The 24,332-nt window shown below is 43.9% G+C and overlaps 1 protein-coding gene across 2 annotated transcripts; it reads right to left on the bottom strand.

Annotated features, from left to right (window-relative positions):
* Positions 1-251: 251 nt before the first annotated feature.
* zgc:153012 (uncharacterized protein LOC777626 homolog) lies at positions 252-20,861 on the bottom strand. Of its 2 annotated transcripts, none has more exons than XM_061710370.1 (5): positions 20,538-20,861; positions 13,396-14,083; positions 10,224-10,357; positions 862-913; positions 252-672 (listed from the first exon to the last, which is right to left on the bottom strand). In XM_061710370.1, the coding sequence occupies exons 2-5, from the start codon at positions 14,062-14,064 to the stop codon at positions 523-525; spliced, it is 1,005 nt and encodes a 334-aa protein (XP_061566354.1). In that variant the 5' UTR covers positions 14,065-14,083; positions 20,538-20,861; the 3' UTR covers positions 252-522. The 2 variants fall into 2 exon arrangements, with proteins under 2 accessions (XP_061566354.1, XP_061566355.1); XM_061710371.1 differs by lacking the exon at positions 20,538-20,861 and adding an exon at positions 14,233-15,153.
* Positions 20,862-24,332: the final 3,471 nt, after the last annotated feature.

Below are 24,332 nucleotides of genomic sequence, written 5' to 3'. Positions count from 1 at the left end.
ACAGGTGTGTACCGATTTTCGTGCATGTACTTCAAACCGTATTGTGGGGCTTGAGGCACAAAGTTTTCTAGGGGGCGCTGTTGAGCCATTAGCCCGCGCATGTAAACGGAATATTCCGAATGTTTCAGTAACCGGAATATTAGCAATAACCCGAATTTTGACTGCATGTAAACGTAGTCACAGTCTTTCCGATGTGCTCCATTTGACAAACAAACAGGACTGCAAGTGGTGCTTCAAAATGTTGTTCTAAAGCAAACAATTTTATTTTAGTAAACACTCATTTCAAAAAATGGCAAACAAACCAACCAACAAACATACACCTGTTATTACATATTGATTAATTAGTCTACTTTTATTTATCATCATAAGAGTCCTGTTTTTATGGTGACCAGGGTCTTTCAAAGCCTTTACCCTGACAACACAGTTCCAGACGTCAGCTGTGTTGAGTTGATGTTCTTCATCACGTTATGTAGACGGGTCGATGTTCTTCATTACGTTGTGTAAACGTGTTGATGTTCTTCATCACGTTGTACAGATGTTGTGCGTGAGGGCTCTCAGGATGTGATTCTCTCTTTCCAACTGATTGTTTCTCTCCTGCAGCTCTCTGATTTGTTCCTTCAGGAGCTCCACCTCTTCCCTCACCGCCAGCATCAGGTGACTCTTCACCAGGTCCTGCAGAAACACAGGTGAAAACAGGTGAGACAGTCAGGGAGGCAGTTGAAGACATGTACAGACAATCAAAGAGACTCAGTCAGTGGGAGTTATGTTATGATCGAAACATGTGATATGTTTTAAATCATATAAAGTATGTGTCTATGCAAAACAAAATCAAACAATAAAGCCAGAAGAGGTCAAACTTACCATGGCCTGCTCGATCTTATTATCGATACCCAGAGGATTGTTACCTGAAAGACTGTAGAGAGAGACACAGATGAGATACAGGAGAGCAAACAAGACACAACAGATAGGTGAGATACAAGAAAGATACAGGTGAAGCTACAGGCCAGACACCAGAGAGGGAAGTGAGACACGAGTAAGATACTGGAGTGTTCTGGGCTCCAGCCTGTGTTTGTATTTTGTGATTTAAGTTCTTCCAGGTTGCAGGCTTGCCTTCCAGCTGTGCTGTTTTGATAGAGGAGAATGGTAAGATACAGGTGAGAAAAATGTAAACACATGGGAGACACAGATTAGAGGTGTTATAAGCACAGGTGAGCCACGCTGCCAGTCTCAGACCCAGATTGCAACGGTCATCAATGCATCTGTAAGTAACTGATCACGAAAGCGATTGGCATGCTCCTCAGTCTCATTTCACACCTGTTTATTCCCAAGAGTCTGGGATCATTTGCATCAGCTGGTTGCCATGGTTACCTGTGGCAGAACAGCACTAGTGACATCATAGTGGTATCTGAACCCCGCCCTGCGACCAGAGCTCTGTCAGGACGATGGTGAGAGACTGCAGGTAGCAAAGGTAGTGGGGCTGGCGGGACGACATCAGGATGTCCTTGGTTTCCAGGTCTCAGCTGTGGGTCTATTATAGGATGGGACTTGGACGGTGGAGTCAGACATCTGTGAGTTGGAGTCGGTTTAAGGTCCAGGGTTGTCGTCACAGTGCTTGGCCAGGACTTTCTGACACCTGAACCGTGATTTCCAGGCTTCCTAATACTTCGCAGAACCACAGGGGTCTCTGGATGCTTGGCAACAAGCTTCAAAGACCGCAGAGGGAGGGGTGGTGTTGATGGAGGGCGATGCCGATGATGGACCGGAGTGGCAGAATCAGAAGCCTGAAAGGATGTCTGCTGTCGTCCTGAGAGCTTTTTGTGTATACGCAAAAGCATCTTCAGCCAATCACAGCCCTCCCTAAGGTGGGTCTATGTAGAAGATCAGAACTGGTCTCCAACTGTCCAATGAGATTTTCTCAGAATACTCAATATTCCCCTGAGAACAAGTCTGTCAATAGTTAAGGATCATGTGTTGTCCTAGGAAGGGGTCCTCATCATCACCCTCAAGGATCTTCAGTATCTTCTTTAAGAGTCTTTATCCACACTAAGAGTCTTCATCATCATTGAGACTTTTCTTCGTCCTCATTCTGAGTATTCATCATCCTTTTTAAAAGTATTCTTTGTCTTTGTCCTCCCCTGAGCCCGATCTGTAATTGGCTGGTTCTCATCCAGGTCCACTCAGGAGCAGGTGTCTCAGGATGTCCATAGGTTGAAGCTCAAATGATATTTGGTCTTCATGTGGAAATATGGAGAGTGTGTGCCTCCTACTCCCACTCTGCTGTCCGATTGGCAGCTGGCTCATTCCATCTCCTACCCACTCATGTACAAACCAATGGGAGTGTTGCAGTGGCATTCCCTCCACGCCCTCATAAACAGAGACTCATTTATTGTTTCAGACTGAAACTGAGGGGTTTTTGTTTCACCCTGAGTTCTATCTGATGTCTTTATGTATATTTTGTCATGTCCATCTGTAGTGGGAGGAGCTTCTGTCACCTGCACACCTGGAGCAAGCTGCAACTGATGAGGCAGCCTTAAACTGGGCATACACTGTGCAATATTTTAAATCATTTGAGTCAGCCCCATCTCACACTGCACGACTAGATCGCTGAGTTCAAAAGTTCGCAGCCCACGATTTATGGTCTCATACTGTACGTCCCGATGCTCTGATGCGAGCCGTCTGCTCACACTATATGATCATAATCCTCACGTCGGACTTCTGTGTACTGGAACTGCAACGCCATAAATAAGTGGAAGAGGAGGAACCCCGACGTGGGAGACACCGAAGATGCCCAGTTAAAACAAACGTGGTGCCTTAAGCCTGAATGATGCTTCCGCGTTAAATCGACAGCGTAGCCTACGGTGTAGGGTACGCAGCGACACGCACCGTACGGTGCGGGTCGCCGCGTAACCTACACCGTAGGCTCTGCGTTGGTGTAACGCGGAACCATAAATCAGCCTTTAGCAATTTCTGCCATTCTGTGTGGCGATAAATCAAAAAAGATTAGACAATGTCGTGATTGGACAAGGAATTGGCTGGGCAGACGTGGGAAATGCAGCCTTTTTTTTCTGCTATTAAAACATGATTTGTAATGTGAATTTGCAACACTTTAAACTACAAATAATAGTTTTTGACGTGACATGCGAGATTGCGCATGCTCTCTGCAAAAGAATGAGTCCAATCGGGTCGTAGCTGCTTCAATTGTGATACCTTCACGAGGAGCGACCAGGATTTCAAACACGTTTGATTTTCTTGCAAGCCCCCGATTCGTGATCGGGAGCTCGTCGTGAGGTGTTCCTCTCTCGTCGTTACCCCACGTACACTGCACGAGGTACGACCAACGACTAGGTCGAAATCCGGCCCGATCCAAAAAATAGTCGCACGACTGGAAAATCGGTTCAAAGCAAGCTGACAATCGCACAGTGTATGCCCGGCTTTACAGCGCAGTATTCATGAAGGATCATGACATTTTTTAACAATTCTGATCCGATTGATTCCTTCAGCAGAAGATTTGTAGTGCAGTTCCTAAATCTAGAACACTCTTCCTCCTGATCTACTGTTCTTAAAGTACGGTAGATTAGACGCTTAAGCATAGGTATAATCTAAGGCCCCTAACCCCCCTCCTACTCCCTGGGCGCTGGAAAAATGGTAGTCCACTGCTGATAGCATAACTAGTGAGGGGTTCAAATCCTATTTTAGACAACTAAAATCCATGATGGAGCGACACAAAAGAACAGATAAAAGAGAAGACAAGACAGTGATGGGTGCAGGTTGGTGACGGTGTGGTGTGCTTACGTGTAATGTGTGCGTGTAGTATGCGTCTCGTATGTGAACGGTATGCATGTTGTGTATGTGTAGTGTGTGTGCGTGTGGTGTGTGTAGACAGTGTGTAGTTTGTGGTGTGTGTAGTGTGTTTACAGTGTGTAGTATGTATGCAGTATATGAGTGGTATCCACATAGTGTGTGTAGCGTGTGTGTATACTCTGTGTGTGTGTATGTAATGTGTGTGGGGATCATGCAGGAGTGAGTGTATTTAAATGTCTAGGCTGGCGGGGGCAGGGCATATATACATATTGATTATATTAAAGTACCATGTATAGACTGTTTGTGTACAGAAATATACATATTTACTAAGATATTGCAGTCACCTTCAGTGGTTAACATGTGTTTATACAGAGGTACTACTAGTACTGTCATTTAGCAGACGCTTTTATCCAAAGTGACTTACATCTGAGAGAACAACACAAGCACAAAATCACATAGGAGGGTACAGCTGGATCAGTGCTGGTCACACTGCTGGGTCCAGTTGGACACAGGTGCTGCCAAGACTAGAATTCTTTTGAATTTTTTTATTTATTTTTTTTCCTTCGCCCCAAACCCAACAGTCCCTTTATACAAGAAGCTACATGTAAAAAGACACCATCATGTGATCATCTTGACATAAGTGCATGCAGTGCAGTGTTTATTCAGTGCTGAGTACTGAAAAGAGCTGGATCTTCTAACTAATTCTTATGACCAGAGAAGTTTACTAGATACAGAAGTGCTCCTTAAAGAGCTGAGTCTTTAGCTTGCTCTTAAAAGTAGGTCCAGACCCTGCAGATCGGACAGAGTTTGGTAGGTCATTCCACCATCGGGGAACAATGGAGGAGAAAAGTCTAGTTACTGATTTCACGCCACGTTGTGGTGGAAGTACCAGGCGTCTTTCACTGGCTGAGCAGAGCTGTGGAGAGGGAGAGTATCTCTGGATGAAGCAGTGAAGGTAGAGGGAGAGTATCTCTGGATGAGGGAATGAAGGTAGGCAGGAGCCATTTGGGTAATTGTTTGGTAGCCAGAAGAACGAAAGGAGATTTAATTGACTTTGAACGTGGCATGGTTGGTGGTGCCAGTTCGGCTAGTCTGAGTATTTCAGAAACTGCTGATCTACTGGGATTTTCATGCACTGGATATAGCCCCTTGCGACAAGCATGTAGACACCGCCGGATGCACAATAGTCTTAATTTTGGCCCTTATTCCGTGCCATATTAAAGGGGAGTTTTTATCTGCCGTTGTCTATGTTATTGTTGATCGGGGGTCATGTTATAATTGAATTGAAGACGTTTTGCTGCAGTTCAAACCAGCATCAGAATGGGGAAGAAAGGTGATTTAAGTGACTTTGAACGTGGCATGGCTGGTGGTGCCAGATGGGCTGGTCTGAGTATTTCAGAAACTGTTGATCTACTGGGATTTTCACGCACAACCATCTCTAGGGTTTACAGAGAACGGTCCGAAAAAGTAAAAATATCCAGTCAGCAGTTCTGTGGGTGTAAATGCCTTGTTGATGCCAGAGGTCGGAGGAGAATGGCCAGACTAGGAGCTGATAGAAAGGCAACAGTAACTTAAAATACCACTTGTTACAAATGTGGTATGCAGAAGAGCATCTCTGAATGCACATGGAACCTTGAGGCGGATGGGCTACAGCAGCAGCAGAACCACACTGGGTAGGCCAGGGCCATATGACCTCAAATTAATATTACGATGAATTGGGAAGTTTTACCTCAATAACGATAAACACTCAAACAAAAAAATGAAATAAAGAAAAACCCATTTAGACCCAAAGACGGCCCATGAACGGTGGTGGTTATTCTGTCCCTGTGTGTGTGTGTGTGTGTGTTTAAGAGTGATGTGTGTTGTAACTTAGGTTACCTCCCCTACGCATTAATGGAACGCTTGAAGCTGAAACTCAGACCTTACCCGGCAACAAAAACACCACAGACCAACCAGCACATATACTCCTCCATGTTCTACATCTTTAATGTTGTTGTCTTCTTTGTTTGTGTCACACAATGAGGTTAGTCACAGCAGCTTCGCTCCAACCCGCCTACTTCTACTTCGGGCACTGGATTATAGTGGAAAAGAAACCCTGCCAAGATGAGTTGAGCCAAGTAGGTACTAGTGGAAAAGTGGCATTAGGTTACCTCCGCTACGCATTCATGGAACGCTTGAAGCCGAAACTCAGGCCTTAGCCGGCGACAAAAAAATCTATTTTCTGATTGGCTGATAAGTTGGTGACTCCAGACAGCTTTACTTTAGAGGCGTGAGAGCGTGTGAACTTGTTGAAATGAGTGAGTCTCACAATAGACGGTCCTGTTATGTCAGCCACTTCTTTGTTTCCAACTCATTCAGACTGGATGGGTGGAGTCACGTGATGACACACATGCTGTACACTGTCTTAAAGGGGAATGAAAATAGCCTATCAGCACACACTCAAAACGGACAAAAAGACTTTCTTTTCTTTTCCTTTTTTTTTTTTTTTTTAAATCAAAACACTGAATTTACTGACATGGGAAAATTGATGTGGTCATCGCAGTGAATGTCGGTAACGGTAAAATTTCGCCCAGATCTAACACCGGTTCACACAATTCACACAAGCTCACCAAAATTGGACAACAGAAGATGAAAAAATGTTGCCTGGTCTAATGAGTCTCGATTTCTGCTGCGACATTCAGGTGGTAGGGTCAGAATTTGGCATCAACAACATGAAAGCATGGATCCATACTGCCTCATATCAACAGTTTAGGCTGGTGGTGGTGGTGTCGTGGTGTGGGGGATATTTTCCTGGCACACTTTGGGCCCATTAGTACCAACTGAGCATTGTGTCACAGCCTACCTGAGTATTGGTGCTGACCATGTCCATCCCTTCATGACCACAGTGTAACATCTTCTGATGGCTACTTCCAGCAGGATAACATGTCATAAAGAATCATCTCAGACTGGTTTCTAGAACATGAGGATGAGTTCACTACTCAAATGTTCTCCACAGTCACCAGATCTCAGTCCAATAGAACACCTTTGGGATGTGGTGGAACGGGAGATTCTCATCATGGATGTGCAGCCCACAAATCTACAGCAACTGCGTGATGCTATCATGTCAATATGGACCAAACCCACTGAAGAATGTTTCCAGAACCTTGTTGAATCTTTTGGAAAACTTGGAAAACTCCTTCAACATCAGACAGTAGTTTCTATGATAAATTTGAGAGGCTACTGGTATTTTTTTAATGTAAATTTGGAAAACAAATCTTGTCAAAAGAACTTCCAAAGAACTGCAGACAAGTTAGATTGTAGAAGTTCATCAACAGGCCCACAAAGATAATCATGTCATGCAGTACTCATCTGGACTTGATGTTTACCAATCGACCTGAGGCAATAATAAACACCTTTAATATGTTTGATGTCTGACCACAATCTGACTCTTGTGGCTAGAAAGCATACAAGAAAGAGATTTTGTCCTTGTGTCAAGGAACATCTGTCTTCACATGTCCGCAGGTGTCCAACAAGGATCCATTATGGGACCAATACTTTTTGCATCTACATGATCATCCATTAGTATATACCAAAAAATATATTCAGATGTACGCAGATGATATGGTAATATACAGATGCTGACAATATCACACAAATCCCAGAAAAACGGACCATGGACTATGTCACATCCTGTATAAATAAATGCTGCCTAAAATTTAACATAGCCAAAACAGGTACTATGTTGTAATGGGAAATTTTGGTATAACAATTTGGTATAGCAATTTTTGCCACCACAATGTTCTCCACCAAAATCGAACAGTTCTGGTGTAGAGCCTGCTGTTTATTTGTCACAAGAATTATTCTATGACAATATAAATATCTTAATCTTAAATAACAGGTGAAAAAACTTTGCAGATGAGTTAAATTCAACATCTCAAATTTCCTTTCAATTTCAATGATTAATCCAAGCAGCCAAAATGTACACACTATTGTCATGTGGCATATCAATTACTGTTTCACAATGTAGTCACAGACAACCATGACTACACTAAAACCTCTGCAGTCTCTGTATAAACCAATTATCACAATAATGGAGAAGAAACCATCACTATATCACCCCTGCACAATTTTACAAAAGCATAACATTTGGGACAACATTGCAAAATATTCAAATTTATGTTATACATAATTATTCATGCTTCGACATCTCCATCACTCAGCCAGTCTGTGAACATTAGAACAAATTCACATTGATTGACAAGAGGTGTAGTTCAAGGAAACTGTATCCATTCTCTCTGAAAAAGTACTTTCAGTCAGCTAACGTTTTTAGTTACAGAAGCAGAGTAGTGAACATCAGAGAACTAACCTCATACTATCTGTTCAAAAAAATCTAAAACAGATTCATCAGTAGCCAGATTTTCCACTTCTAACATGAACAGGATCATCCACAGATGTAAGTCCTGTCTCTCTTCTTGTAATTTCAGTTAGTAGTTATATTGAATGTTTTAAATACTCTTGGTACTTTTATCACACCTTATTCTGTGTCTTCTCACTATACGTTTTACCAGTCACTTGTGCATACTTTTATCCTTTATTGTTTGTATAAACAGTACGCAGATTATATATTTATTTTGCCCTTTTCTTCTTCCTTTGTTCTTTTTCTAGGGACTGTGAATGAAAAATAGACTGGTGAACTCTGCTACATTTACAGAAATGCCTTTAATGTACATTGTCCTTGTTAATAAGTCAATACATAAAATAATGGGATTACAAGTACCATTAACTGGACTGAATTGTAGATATATATTTGGAGTTGGATTATGTTTAACTTTGTAAGCGTGAAGTGTTTTCTGTGTTCATTTCCTTGAGATAACTTTACAAGTAAAGTAAGCTGGACTGAAGCAGCGATCTTCACCCCAGTTAAAGGCTTTTAACCGGGCCTGACCAGAGGACACCAGCTGGACAGCCTCTAGATTTTCAGCTTCTTCCTCTGCCAGCAGCTGGATCAGAACGTTTCACCTTGGATCATCTGAAGAGCTTCCAGGTTGACTATCTGGACCACTAACGCCAGCATCAGTGGTCCAACAGGAGAGCCGACTGGCAGCAGTTGTTTCAGATGTTGCTTGGTAGCATCGTCAAAAATTAGGATGTTTCAGACAGATTTGATCAGAAACAATTAAAGGTAATTACTTACTGGCACCATAGCTTAACATGATCTAAGCTATCCAGGCTAAAAACGCTAATTAGCAGTAACTGAGCACGGGTGGAAGTTTTCTAGTCAGCTTCCACGTCTACTCGCTCCACTCATTTGACAAAGGATGGTCGGAGTCAGCTCCTACAAGCATGACAATCAATAAATCCATCGGCATTATAAGGCGTGTTAGTCATCTTGTCACGACGAGTTGTCTCCTTACACTTTATTATAGTTTAATTTATCCTTATCTCTCATATTGTAAAATAGTTTGGGCAAATACTTTTCCTACAACTCTTCACAAAATTCTGGTCCTACAGAAACATTTTGTTAGGATTGCAACTCGAGCAGAGTCACAAGCTTCATCTGCTCCTTTATTTCAGAAACTCCAGATTCTTACTATTTATGATATCAACATTTTTCAGATATGCGTTTTTATTTACAAGATAAATTCAAGTGAAGGGAATATTCCTGGACAGTTCAAGACTCACTTTAAATCAAATTCACAGGTTCATTCTTATTCAACTCGACAATCCTCAGATCTTCATCTTCCTACATTTCTCACTTGCAGAGGTCAATTTTTGGTGAGATTTAGGGACTAAATTGTGGAATTATTTTTCTCACTTGGCAAAGAGCTCTTCCTATTTGAAATTTTATAAAAGACATTTGAAGGACCACTTGACTGCTGTTTTGTAACTGTTTTCCCAATGTATTGTTGTTCATGTATCCATGTTTTTTTTTCTTATTTGCTCAGGAGTCAGTATAAGTTGTAAAGACAATATCCCATGCACACTCACGCACACTTATTTTTTTTGTCTTTATTCTTTATTATTTACATATTGCATTATTAGTTTGGCATCACTTTTGTGTAGTTATACTTTTTGTTTTTGTATGTTAATCTTGTGTTCTTTATAACATTTTAATAACTTCGGTGGAGGCTTCAAATAAGCCCATTGGGTTTTTTGCCTCTTCCTGCTCCGTATATAGTATTTATATTTGATATTTTCTTGTATATCTTTAAAACTGTGCAAAACAATAAACTAAACTAAACTAGACATCATGGCAGGACTAAAATTTACCCAAGCGCACTTTGCCACAGGAATTGAACCACCAACATTCTAAATATTGCCCTGACTTAAAAATAAAATAAAAACCTGCCTCAATCTTTATGGAACCTGGCGTTGATGAGCAGAGAAGTCAGCAACACTCACAGACAGGGAGCAAACAGGTAAACACAGGCAAAGGAGCTCACCTGGCATCTCTCTGGAGGTCAAACATGGTCTGGTCCAGACGGAAGGCGGAGGGAGTCTGGATGGGGGACAGAGTGGGATGGAACACTCCAGAGGGGGGAGAGCTGGGCAGGGAGTGGGACACCCGCAGGACAGACTGGTCAGGTGACAGAGATGAGACAGAAACACACGTGAGACAAACTCAGGTGAGACAGAAACTCAGGTGAGACAGAAACTCAGGTGAGACAGAAACACGTGAGACAGAAACTCAGGTGAGACAGAAACACAGGTGAGACAGGAACTCAGGTGAGACAGAAACACGTGAGACAGAAACTCAGGTGAGACAGAAACACAGGTGAGACAGGAACACAGGTGAGACAGAAACACAGGTGAGACAGAAACTCAGGTGAGACAGAAACTCAGGTGAGACAGAAACACAGGTGAGACAGGAACACAGGTGAGACAGAAACTCAGGTGAGACAGAAACTCAGGTGAGACAGAAACACGTGAGACAGAAACTCAGGTGAGACAGAAACACAGGTGAGACAGGAACTCAGGTGAGACAGAAACACGTGAGACAGAAACTCAGGTGAGACAGAAACACAGGTGAGACAGGAACACAGGTGAGACAGAAACACGTGAGACAGAAACTCAGGTGAGACAGAAACTCAGGTGAGACAGAAACACAGGTGAGACAGGAACACAGGTGAGACAGAAACTCAGGTGAGACAGAAACACATGTGAGACAGAAACACAGGTGAGACAGGAACACAGGTGAGACAGAAACTCAGGTGAGACAGAAACTCAGGTGAGACAGAAACACAGGTGAGACAGAAACACAGGTGAGACAGAAACTCAGGTGAGACAGGAACTCAGGTGAGACAGAAACTCAGGTGAGACAGGAACTCAGGTGAGACAGAAACACAGGTGAGACAGAAACACATGTGAGACAGAAACTCAGGTGAGACAGAAACACAGGTGAGACAGGAACACAGGTGAGACAGAAACTCAGGTGAGACAGAAACACAGGTGAGACAGGAACACAGGTGAGACAGAAACTCAGGTGAGACAGAAACACATGTGAGACAGAAACACAGGTGAGACAGGAACACAGGTGAGACAGAAACTCAGGTGAGACAGAAACTCAGGTGAGACAGAAACACAGGTGAGACAGAAACACAGGTGAGACAGAAACTCAGGTGAGACAGGAACTCAGGTGAGACAGAAACTCAGGTGAGACAGGAACTCAGGTGAGACAGAAACACAGGTGAGACAGAAACACATGTGAGACAGAAACTCAGGTGAGACAGGAACTCAGGTGAGACAGAAACACATGTGAGACAGAAACACAGGTGAGACAGGAACACAGGTGAGACAGGAACTCAGGTGAGACAGAAACTCAGGTGAGACAGGAACACAGGTGAGACAGAAACACATGTGAGACAGAAACACAGGTGAGACAAACTCAGGTGAGACAGAAACTCAGGTGAGACAGAAACACAGGTGAGACAGAAACACATGTGAGACAGAAACACAGGTGAGACAAACTCAGGTGAGACAGAAACTCAGGTGAGACAGAAACACAGGTGAGACAGAAACACATGTGAGACAGAAACACATGTGAGACAGAAACACAGGTGAGACAGAAACTCAGGTGAGACAGAAACACAAGTGAGACAGGTGAGACGTAAAACACAGGCAAGACAAATTACTCAAAAACCCGGGTGAAACAGAAACACGGGTCAGATAGAAACAGAAGTGAGACAAAAAGAAAAGTGAAACAAACAGGTGACACAGAACCACAGGTGAAGCAAAAAAAGGTGACACGGGTGAGACAGAAACAGAGGTGAAAGAAACGGGTGAAACAGAAACACAGGTGTGATAGAATCACATGTGAGACAGGTGAGATAGAAACATGGGTGAGGGAGAAACACAAGTGAGACAAAAACACGGTTGGGACAGAAACACAGGTGACGCAGAAAAAGAGGTGAGAACGAAACACAGGTGATACAGGTGAGACAGAAACACGGGTTTGACAGAAATGAGGTGAGACAGAAAGACAGTTGAGATAGAAACAGATGTGAGACAAAAAGACAGCCGGTACAGGTGAGACAGAAACACAGGTGAGACAGAAACACGAGTCAGACAAAAACACAGGTGAGACAGAAACTCAGGTGAGACAGGTGAGACGTAAAACACAGGCAAGACAAATTACACAAAAACCCGGGTGAAACAGAAACACGGGTCAGATAGAAACAGAAGTGAGACAAAAAGAAAGGTGAAACAAACAGGTGACACAGAACCACAGGTGAAGCAAAAAAAGGTGACACGGGTGAGACAGAAACAGAGGTGAAAGAAACGGGTGAAACAGGAACACAGGTGAGACAGAAAAAGAGGTGAGAACGAAACACAGGTGATACAGGTGAGACAAGCAAAACCGAAACCCAGGTGACACGGCAGAAACACGGGTTTGACAGAATTGAGGTGAGACAGAAAGAGAGTTGAGATAGAAACAGATGTGAGACAGAAACACAGGTGAGACAGAAAGAGAGTTGAGATAAAAACAGATGTGAGACAAAAAAAACAGCCGACACAGGTGAGACAGAAACACAGAGGAGGCAAAAAAAAGGTGAGACAGAAACACGAGTCAGACAAAAACACAGGTGAGACAGGAACACGAGTCAGACAAAAACACAGGTGAGACAGAAACACAGGTGAGACAGAAACACAGGTGAGACAGAAACACAGGTGAGACAGGAACACAGAGGACGCAAAAAAAAGGTGAGACAGAAACACAGGTGAGACAGGAACACAGGTGAGACAGAAAGAGAGTTGAGATAGAAAAAGATGTGAGACAAAAAAACAGCCGACACAGGTGAGACAGAAACATGGGTGAGGCAGAAAAACAAGTGAGACAAAAACACAGGTGACACAGGTAAGCCCGAAACATAGTTGACACAGGTGAGACAGAAACACAGGTGATACAGGGGAGGCAGAAACAAGGATTAGACAGAATAGAGGTGAGACAGAAAGAGAGTTAAGATAGAAACAGAGGTGAGACAAAAAGACACACAGGTGATGCACATTAGACAGACACAGGTAAAACAGAACCACAGGTGAGACAGAAACACAGGTGAGGTTACATTGGTGTCAAAGAGAAGTTTTTTTGTGTTCTTTGGTGGTTTTTGTGCATACCCGTCCTGCTGCATCCGTGTCCAGTTTTAAGGGTCCAGGGAGGTGATGTGGGCGGGGCGAGGAGGGCGGAGCGAGTGAGTCTGAACCCTTCGCTCTCACTAGCTGCCTCCTGTCAAGGAGCCGGACATTGATTGGCTCTCTGTGCGTCGGGGATGGTGGGCCACTGTGAAGAACGAGCCCCTCCCCTTCCAGACCCCCGTCAGGCTGAGGCAACAGGTGGGCAGTATCCTGGGAGTGGACCTTGACCCTCCCTCTGTCCCGCCCAATCATCTCCAGGGACTCCAGGGAGTGGGCGTGTCTCAAGCTGTCCATTACCCGCCTGATACTCGCCCCTTCCTGTCGCTCCATGAACTCTGAACACGTCCATCTCCCCCGACAATAGGAATCCCCCCGCCCACCACTGCTGGGCCCGCCCCCGGCCAGCTTCACCACCCTAAACCTGGAGGAGCAGCCCGCCCCCTGCCCCAGTACATCTTGGGAGATGTACTTCCTCTTCAGAGAAGGTGTGGTCGGCTGGGAGGAGCTCCGTTGGGGGCTGGGGGTTGAGGAGGAATCCGATTGGACGACAGTCAGGATCATGGAAGGAGATGAGCAGCCGGTTGGATTTTGCTTCAAATCCGAGGTGACACTTGTGATCTGGAAGCCACTCCTCTTTTTGCCGCCACTCATCCTCACACACAAACACAGACTTTCACACAGCAGACAAAACACAACGGTTACAGGGACGTTGTGTACTTCCTGTGCTGGTCTGAATAAGTCCTGATTATCACACTTCCTGCCCTACTTCTTGTTTGTTCACTTCCTGAATGCTTCCTGTCTAAGTATTTATGCACTTACTTCTTGCAGGACTGGAGACGGCGAGTTGTTTCAGAGACACGGAGCTCCTCCCTCCTACCTGCTGCCCTTCCTGACAGCAGCTGTGACTGACATTTACACCTTCACCAGTGTGTCTACAAACAGCATGCTATGGTCACGTGACTGCAGGAAACCCAACCAACCAACACAGACAGGAGGAGCACCTCACCACTCCTACATGTCTGTCTGCAGACTCTCCATTCTTCTCTGCTTCCTGTTTCTTCACAATTTCTGCTCCGCAGGTTGTTGCTTTAGGCTGGTGACTGTTGCACAATGTGTGTGTGTGCATGCGTGTGTTGAGTTCATTATCTGCAGGATTTTATATCATCATTCCTGTCAGATCATGTCACAGCCCTCTCATGTTTCATACAGATGTGGGAGAGACGGGGCATCTGATGAAACGCTCTATAATCAGCCTGCAAAGATTACACGAACCTGACCTTCGGCTGAGCCCGGACCGGCTTCTGGGATGAAATCACATGAAAGCAGTGGCGTAGCTAGGGGTGTGCCGGGGTGTGCCGGTGCCACGCACAGAGACAGCTGACACACCCAAATATTTGATGCATATTTTTCTTGTTATAGTCTTACTAACATGTTGCATTCTAAATCTAGGCTATTAGTATGTAATCATCTGTCATCACAGAGAGACTGAGGAGCCTCTTGTTGCTCATGTTTGAAAAAGAGCTCACGGAGAAACTGGACTCTGATGAAATAATAAATGCATTCAAGGCCAAGCCACGTCGTCTTGCCCTTTAAATTGAGAGCTGTGCAGTGAGCACAGGTAAGCAGCAATATGGTTGTCTTTTACTCTGCTGCTTTGCTTTGCAATATAAAGCCATCAAGCCAACCTCCTACATAATCAGTCCTGCTAGTCCTGGTTTCAGTTCTGTTCATCCTGGTTTAAATTCTGTTAATCCTGTTTTCAATTCTGCACGTCCTGGTTTCAGTTCTACAAAACACCGGTTTAATTTCTGCTAATCCCAATTTAAATTCTGGTAGTCCTGATTTAAGTTCTTCTAGTCCTGGTTTTAGTTCTGGTAGTCCAGGTTTAAATTCTGCTAGTCCTGGTTTTAGTCCCACTGCTCTTGGTTTCAGCAAAAACCTTTTTTTTTTCTGTGTTAGACCTTAAATATTTTTATTTCTGCTATGAAGTTGGACATTTTTTGCATGGAGATCCCTGGAAATAAACTTACTGGATCAAGACCCTCGCGTTCAGCAGAGGATCTGCAGGTCTGGCTCCGGACCCTAGTGGTCAGTGTAGGAACTGCAGTTTTCTTACATCTTCGTTGAACCCAGATGAACAAGTTCCCTTTGTCTCTTCAGTATTTCGATGTTGTGGTACTTTTTAGTAAACTTATGAGGCCTCGTCTGAACCTTGTCAGGGGTTATTTTTCAACCAGGGATCTTCTTTTCAACACTGGCTCTTCATATAGGGGGCTGACCCTGTGACAGTTTGAGGTCTTCATCTTTTGGAGTTGCACAAATGTTAACGATTAGTTTAAGAAAGAGAAATTATCCTGCAATATTCTCCACCATCGCCATGTCGTATGTTTCTGATGCTACAGAGCACAGTTTTATAACTGTTATAACTGTCACTTTATGACAGTTAACGATAGCTTAATAAACTATAGCTTGTAAAAGTAAAATTATTTTTATAGGGCACTACTATAAAAACGTTTTTATTATGTAGTCTAAAATCTTATTTTTTTATGTATGCTACACTTCATGTCAATACTTGATTTGAATGATATTTTCTGCACTATAAGGATCACTTAAAATGCTTAATTTTTCTCAAAAATCGGCAGTGCGCCCTCTAATCATGTACGCCATATGTATGAATGTTGTGCTTTCTGACCTGGAACCAGTTTATGTTGTGCACTGCGCTCAAAAATCTGTCAAAATGTTTTAGTAACTTTGGCAGCGACGAAGCCGCTCCGCTTGATTGATGGTAGGACCGTTCAGCTGACACATTAAAGTCGGTCCTGGGTTGGATACGGGTTGCACCGTCAGACAACGTTAGATAACTAATTATGTAGTGCTGGAAAGCAACCATCATCCAACATCTAGTCCATGTTACCTAACTATAATTAGACCTCAACGTTAGGTTTTTAGCGTAAACTCAATTTTTAAATCTACAATCTTCAAATGTTGGAATACAACATTGTTCCAACCTCACACTAACTTCAGGTGTCCGCTATCGCAAACAACGATGAACCAATCAGAGAACAGGACATAGTACACTACTTACCACCACTTTTTATTGGGGGATTTGGGGAAGTCGAATGATTTAAAATGTGTAGTATTTTCTTGTTTTAGTTAAAACTGAACGATGTTCTGAGTTATTCTGAATGAGTTGAATAAAGTTCGCCTTATCAGACTGCATCTCTTTCTCTTTATATGTTTTATCCTGCACCTTATAACCCAGTGCGCCTTATGTATGAAAATAGACCCGTTCATTGATATTGCACCTTTATAATGCGGTGCGCTTAATGTTCCGCAAAATACATTCATTAATTACTTGTTTTCCAGTCAGAGAGATGCAACATGCACTTTCTGTTTTGAAATGACACATTTTATGTTTGTGCTACTCACTGCTTAGTAACTGTTATAAATACAGTTTTGGTAAATTTGACTTATTCCCCCTTTTTGCATGAAAGTTTAAAATTGATATGGTATGAATTGATTGGTATGAACAAGAATGTTTTAATGTAGACATATAGAATCATCATACTGGTGTGATTGTATGCATCAAAGTGTTAATTCAAGGCTAAGGCAAAATATCGAGATATATATCGTGGCCTTAAAATATTGAGATATTAATAAAAGGCCATATCCCCCAGCCCTAGTTGGAGGTCAATTTCACTGCTTTATGTGCTTTATGTGCCTCTTCATCTCTGACTGTTTCAGCTTTTGCACAAATCGGGGGGGGGGGGGGGGGGGGGTTACATCCAACGTAACCACAAAACATCATACACTCTTCTACACACATTACACCACACTGCACACACACCAATGCGTTAACAGTAACCCACACAACATCCATCACAATCTTTTGTCTTTCTGTCCTTCAGTGTCTGAACTCTTATGGCGCTTTTCCACTAGTACCTACTCAGCCCGACTCGACTCGCCTCCACTCGGTTTGGTTCTTTTCCACTACGGGTCTAACGTGCCGAGTAGATACTTTTTCTGTAACTATTCTGCCGAGGTTCTAAGTGTCTGAGTCGGGCTGCATCGACGTCATCACATTACAGGCCACCGATTGGTCGGGGGGTTGGCCCAATCGCACAATCAAATACGTCACAGCAGCTTCGCTCCAACCCCACCTACTTCTGATCTGGGTATTGAAAAGAAACGAGGGCAAGGTGAGTCGAGTTGAGCTGAGTAGGTACTAGTGTAAAAAACGCTTTTAGTCATTGTCAGAATCTGTCTCAGGTCCTAATAAAGTTTGTTAGATGAGACTGTCCAGAGGACTGGTGTAGGACACGTTCGCCTTCACTCACATCTGCACATGAAAACACTGGCGTCGCTCCATTTGAGGCCAGTGGAGCTTCAATATGTTATATATATATATATATATATATATATATATATATATATATATATGTATATATATATATATATATATATATATATATATATATATGTATATACTGTCAAAGGTATTTGTCAGAATGTTCAGAGCTTTAGTAAGTTTATTCTTCTCATAGCACCTGGAAAAAGGGCCGGCACTCTGACGCTGGTTTAAGGGATCAACCACTGAAATCAACAGGGTGTCGGTGGATGGCTGTGGGGCACAATGACCACGGCCCCATACTGAGACCACCCCATCCAAATACTGGGAGGAATTACTTCAGTGTCTAATGTATGTCAGTTTTGGCAGATGGTAGGATGCACAACAAACTGGTTTGATATTTTTTAGTTATCAAAATGAGTGAAGTTGACGCTTTAATCAAAGTAAAATGTATACATATAGACAAATATAGATTTTATGTTTATCCATTCATACAATGTAATTTAGGTTTGAAACATTGTAAACTAATTCTGAAGGAAAGGCGGCTTTTATTCTGGCACGGCGGTGCGCCAGGAGCAGCAGAAACCCAGCATTTAATACTGAACAAATCTGGGCTGTAATCAGCACCACAGAAAAAGTGAGAAGCTACACATAACTGTAGTTGGTTGTGACCCACAGGACTTTTCATGTATGTTCAGTTCAATTTTATTTATAAAGCATCTTATTACAACAAAAGTTTTCTCTAGCGATTTCCAGAGACCCAGAACACCCAGAGTATGTTAAGTTTCTTTTGTCAGCCTCGGCACTAACTGAATAATATGTATTCAGACAGACAGAAAAAAGGTACAGTACTAAGGAGAACTGTGAACTACTCTGACAGTACTCTGAAATACTAAGACCTCCCTTGAAATACTCTTAAAGGGGACCTATTATGAAAAACACGTTTTCTCTTGCTTAACATATATAAAGTGGTCTCCCCTCAGCCTGCCAACTCAGAGAAGGAGGAAAGCAACCAAATTCTGCAGTGTCTGTACAGCCGGCCGGATGAGCCGTCCAGTGTCATGTACGAGTCGTTCAGGTTTGGTTTGACCTCCGATGCATGAAACCACGCCCACAACTAAACACTGTGTCCTAACTGCATGCGAGCGTCCGACAATCGCATCGCACTGCGTGACATCGGACGCTCTCTGTCCATCTCCCTCCAGCCAGCTGCCACTTTATTGGAGGTTTTGTAGTGAAATTACGAGGTATCATAGAGATAACTTCTCATTTCAACTAACTGGATCAGCCGTTCCCCATCCGTGATCGTTTCCTACAGCGTTTTCAACCGGCTTTCAACGCGAGCAACAGGAAGAAAATAGAAGCAGGGCGTCCGACAAATGTTCAGCTAAAAATGGTGCGCCGCGTCGCGCTGCACAGCGCTGCGTCGCTGCGGCCAGTTAGGACAGTCCAATAGAAAATAAAGCAATGGAATTGATTTTGTCGCTGACGCTCGCTCGCATCGCATGTATGACACGGTGTAAAGACTGATTTATGGTTCCGCGTTACACCAACGCCAAGTCGCCAAGTCGATTTAACGCAGAACCATAATTCAGGCTTAAGTCCGCCGGCCGGAGCTTCCGCCATTTTTTCATAGCGGTGTATCGCGTCAAAGATACTCTATACAGAGGATAACGCATTACCGTTTCTGCCAATGGTATGAAATGGTATCCACTTCCTGTCTCCTAAGTGGGCGTGGTCGCCCCTCTCCCCACATCGCTTTTGGAAGAGTTGTGAATGAGATACAGTACAACTTTAATATTTGCGCCTTATTTTGCCGCTCGATTTTTATTATCTGCTACTTTAATGTCTGATATATCAACCCAGTACAAGTCTAATATTCTTTTTTTCCCTTCCAAAAAGACTTCAATAATAACAATAACAGTATTATTAAGCAAAGAAGCAAGTTTTATTTTAATTTTAAATTTCAGTTTATCCGATGGGAAAACGACTTTGGCAGTTCTGCAGTGACCGACGACTCTGAATCTCTGAATCACCACCAGAGAGGAGAGCTATGAGAGCCAAATCTCGCGAGAGTGTGTTGCTCAGACAGAGACAGGTCTCAAACAAAGTTCATTTTCTCCTAATCTGTCAGTCTGAAAATCGCCATTTTGGTGTCAGAATGTTCAAAAGGTTTGTGGCTTTATAAAAATGGGTCCCATATTCACTTAGGTTACTATGGGGCAAAGGAATTGGTAATAATCTGTGCTCACGTTAACTTTTCCCATAGGACTCAATAGACTCAGGACCTGCTGTTAGTCTCCTAGAGGGGCAGGGGCAGTGGGGAAACCCACGTGACACAGATACAGGAAACCGAACCGTAGTGGGCTGTCTCGTTATAGAACGTCTCTGATTGCGTCATTCAGGCAGCCAATCAGCACAGAGCCTCATTATCATAGCCTCCCCGCCCACTCAGAATCCCACATAGATAATGAAGTTAGAAACGGTAAAGATAAAGACATGGCCCAGAGGCTGAATTTCTAATTTATATAGAAAAAACAATAAAAAGCTTGTTTTTAAGACATTCAAGGCCTGTTTAAAATAGACATTAAATGCCATAATAGGTCCCCTTTAAGTAGTCTTTACAGTACCCTAGACTACTGTGAACTACTCTAACAGCACTCTGAAATACTACAGCACATGTATACTCTGTAGTACCCACGATAACAGGACTTTACATTCAGACTAACTTTATAAACAAAGTATTCAACGGGCCGTGACGTCACGTCGCACTCACCTTCACCCGCAGAGCCCAGGCGTGATCCGGATCAGTGACGTCACCAGCGGCACAATGAGCATTCTGTTCGGGGCTGAAAACAAGCGCAGAGCGCATGCGCGGCCAGGCTGAGCGGGAGCGCGCACAAAGTTCAGAGAGCTAAAAGTAGAAACTTCTGCGTGTCAGAGGCGTCATCCTTTGCGCGCCTTCGTCCTTCTCCTCCTCATCCCGACCCTGGTTCGGGTCATCAGGTCCGGGTCTCTGTCCCCGCCGACTTTCGGACTTCCTGAACACTTTCTGGACACGAGACGCTGCGTGCGCGCGGCCGACAGAGCCGAGAGGCTGCAAAGCTCGTGCCCGGACTGCGGCTGCGCGGTGGAGACAGAGGGGGTGTGTGTGTGAGTGTGAGTGTGTGTGTGTGTGTGTGTGTGTGTGTGTGTGTGTGTGTGTGTGTGTGTGTGTGTGTGTGTGTGTGTGTGTGTGTGTGTGTGTGTGTGTGTGTGTGTGTGTGTGTGTGTGTACTGTTGATTTAAATTGATTTAAAGGTCGTTCACAGTCACGTGTTGCTGCTGGCCACCTGGACAGGTGTGTTTACAAACAAAACCACGTGACCATCAGGAGGTTTCCTACGGAAGAGTATTAGGGCCATGCAGGAGAAAAAATATTTGTGCACTTCGAGAAAAAAGTCGAAATGTCGAGAAAAAAGTCGAAATGTCGAGATTAATGTTGAAATACAATTTCAAGAATAAAGTCGAAATGTCGCCTTTTTTCTCGACATTTCGATTTTTTTCTCAAAATTGTACTAAGAATAGAATACAATAGAATTGAAAGCCTTTATTATCATTATAATGGTACAATGAGATTAGGCAGCAGCTCCGTAAAAGTGCACACATGCAAAGAGTATGTAAACAAAGACTGTGTAAACAACAAAATAAGAAACAGGAAACATAAATATATATACCAATAGATCCATGATATACTGTATACACTATGAAAATTAGTGATTGATACTAGTCGACATTTTTGACTTTTTTCTTGACATTTCTGCTTTTTTCTCGAAATTGTACTTCAACATTAATCTCGACATTGCGACTTTTTTCTCTACATTTCGACTTTTTTCCCGAAGTGCATAATGAAAAAAAAAATCTTCTTTCTCTAAAATATTATTTTTATTTTTCTCCTGCATGGCCCTAATACTCTTCCGTGGTTTCCTGTCTGCAGCCAGTCAGAGCAGTTCTTTCTCCTAAACCCGGTACAGGAATCAGAGTGGGCCAATCCAGGTCCGGGGTCCGGTCCAGAACAGTCCAAAAATTATCCAATCCAGGATTATAGGAGGAAAATCTCTGTAGGAACCAGAACCAAATGGGGAAACCATCTTTCTAAAGCCTGATTTATGGTTCTGCGTTAAACCTACGCCGTAGGGTACGCGACTACGCAGGAGTTTCTCCGTAGCCTACGCCATAGCCTGACGTGCACCTCCCAAAAAATGCGTCGAGGCGACGCAGACCCAACGCAGACGGAGAGGGCTGTGATTGGTTTGCTTGGTAGCAACGCATTTCCGGTTAGTGAAGCAGTAGTGAACTTTCAGCGCTCTTTTCTTCGTGTGTGTGTGATTTTTTTTTTTTGGGGTTGTTTTGGTTTTTTGCGCAATAGTTGTCCTTATCTCTGATTCACTGTGACCGGAAAAGCCGGAAGCTAAACAAAGTATCAACTAGCTCTCTGAGGGGGTATTGCACCGCAGTGAAATAGAGTGACGGAGAAGTCCGAAGGGTTCACGACGGTGTCACGCCAACGGCGTAGGCTCTGCGTTGGTTTCACGCACAACCTTAAATCAGGCTTAAAGTTATTCTATGCAACTTCCTAGAGCTAGCAAGAATTTTGAAAGAGGCACCTCTAAGCCCCGCCCATTCGGTCTGGATGATACGGATTGGTCCAGGTCCAGGAAGGGAAAGAACCAATCAGATGCCTTCATTTTAAACCACGCCCCCCCGCCCTGTCCCATGCGCGCACTCGCTTCCAGCCCCCCGTGTCCACTTCCCACGGGTCCTCCTGGGCTCACAGTGTCCCAGTGTAACCCCCTCCCTCGGAGGGGCCACGGAGCCCAGTAGTTAGTTATTTCCAGAGCGGCTCGGTCCCGCTGTGTGAGAACGGGGAGCAGAGCGTCGGTCCGGGCTGCTGCTGCAGCAGCTCCTGCTGCAGCAGCAGCCCGCCGGCAGCCCGCCGCCGGCAGCCCGCCGCCGGCAGCCCGCCGCCGGCAGCCCGCCGGGACACGCAGCTCCGGCTCGGAAGCTGTATGGGGTCCGTGGGGATGAAGGCGTCTCCATCGCAGCACTGCAGCGGCTGGCGGAGCGGCCGCCATAGCCTAGGCTACGCCGTAGGCTACGGCGTTATCCCCTCTCCTGTTTGTTCTCTGCATGAACTTTCTTGATCATTTGTTACCAACTAGTGTCGAGCCAATAAAATATGCAGATGATTTGACTCTCAGTGAACACCTCATGGCCGGGCCAGATGCAAGCAGCGGTTGATGCAGTTACAGCCTGAGGTCAGACCTACTGTCTTGCAGCCAATGCTGAGAAGACTAAGGACATGGTTATTAGCCTCAGGGAGCCTCATAACCGTCCGGTACCCCCTCCTATCCTTCTGAACAATCAGGCTGTAGAGAGGGTGGACACATTCAAGCTCCTTGAAATACAGCTCTCCTCCGACCTGAAATGGGACGCACAAGTCCAGTTCATGTTGAAGAAGGCTCAGCCTAGGGTTCATTATCTGAGTGTGGCCAAACGAGCACAGCTCACCCCAGATGTGTTGACCCAGGTATATACGACCTTCATCAGACCAGTGCTGGAATATGCCTCACCTGTCTGGGCCGGCATCCCAAAACACTTGATCCAGGAACTGGAATGTCTGCAGAGAAGGTGCTGCCGTATCATAGGGATACCAACTAACTCTTCCCCCACTCTGGAGGTGAAGACAGAGGAACTTAAGGGAATTCTATCGGCTGCTGAGAGAAGGGACCAGCCCAATGATCCAGGGCCTGTCTGCAAGTACAAGTCGCTACACACTACGCAACGGAAGGACACTCACACAACCTGTGAGTCGCACAAAAAGGCACCAGATGTCGTTCCTCCCGAGAGCGTACAAGCTTTATCAGAAGTAAAATAAACTTTTTTTAGCATTGTTTGACAGTTGATTATTATTTTTTTTTTTTTTTTCTCAATAGAGCAGTCCTCTTGTCTCAAAGTGTAAAAAACATCATAATTCATATTGTTACACAATGATGTATTTCAAATAATCTTGAAACTTGAACCAGGTAGGAAAACATCTACCTCAGCAGGGTTCTGAGATGAGAGGTGACCAGCAGGTCAGCAGGCCCCTCTGAACGTGTAAAAGTACTACACTGTACTATATTATATTGCTACAAAACATTTCAATTGTTGAGGTTTATAGTCAAGTTCAGAAGTTTCTAGAAAGTTTGTTTACTAGAAACCACCAGACTAAATCAGATGAGATTAGTGGATCACAGAAATATGTATTTCTGTCCTAAGGAACCTTATGAAATGATTCTGTGTTTTCCCACGGTCATGCACACGTTTATCTCACACTACATACACAAGCATGATATTCCGGTTTTCAAGTAAATTAGTTACTTAAGCTTACATCTAACCATTAGATTGGTGATCGGACACAGGAACCACCCCTGGGCGGAGCTATGATGTTCTTTATAATCACTGTGTGATTACTAAATAAACTGCTGCACCTGTATGTGACTCACCATCGGCAGAGCACTCATTATGAGAACCAGTCACTTTCTTTGTA

The sequence above is a fragment of the Cololabis saira genome, chromosome 20 (genome assembly GCF_033807715.1).
Source record: "Cololabis saira isolate AMF1-May2022 chromosome 20, fColSai1.1, whole genome shotgun sequence".
In the NCBI taxonomy this organism is placed as follows: domain Eukaryota; kingdom Metazoa; phylum Chordata; class Actinopteri; order Beloniformes; family Belonidae; genus Cololabis; species Cololabis saira.
The sequence above is the reverse complement of the archived record's forward strand: the minus strand, read 5'-3'. Positions and strand labels throughout refer to the sequence as shown.

Excerpts from the sequence above, each read along its gene's own strand:
- zgc:153012 (XM_061710370.1), bottom strand. The coding sequence starts at position 14,064 with ATGAGTGGCGGCAAAAAGAGGAGTGGCTTCCAGATCACAAGTGTCACC. Across the intron at positions 914-10,223 it reads GACCTCCAGAGAGATGCCAG|TCTTTCAGGTAACAATCCTC; the intron begins GTGAGCTCCTTT and ends CTCTCTCTACAG. Across the intron at positions 673-861 it reads ATAAGATCGAGCAGGCCATG|GACCTGGTGAAGAGTCACCT; the intron begins GTAAGTTTGACC and ends GTGTTTCTGCAG.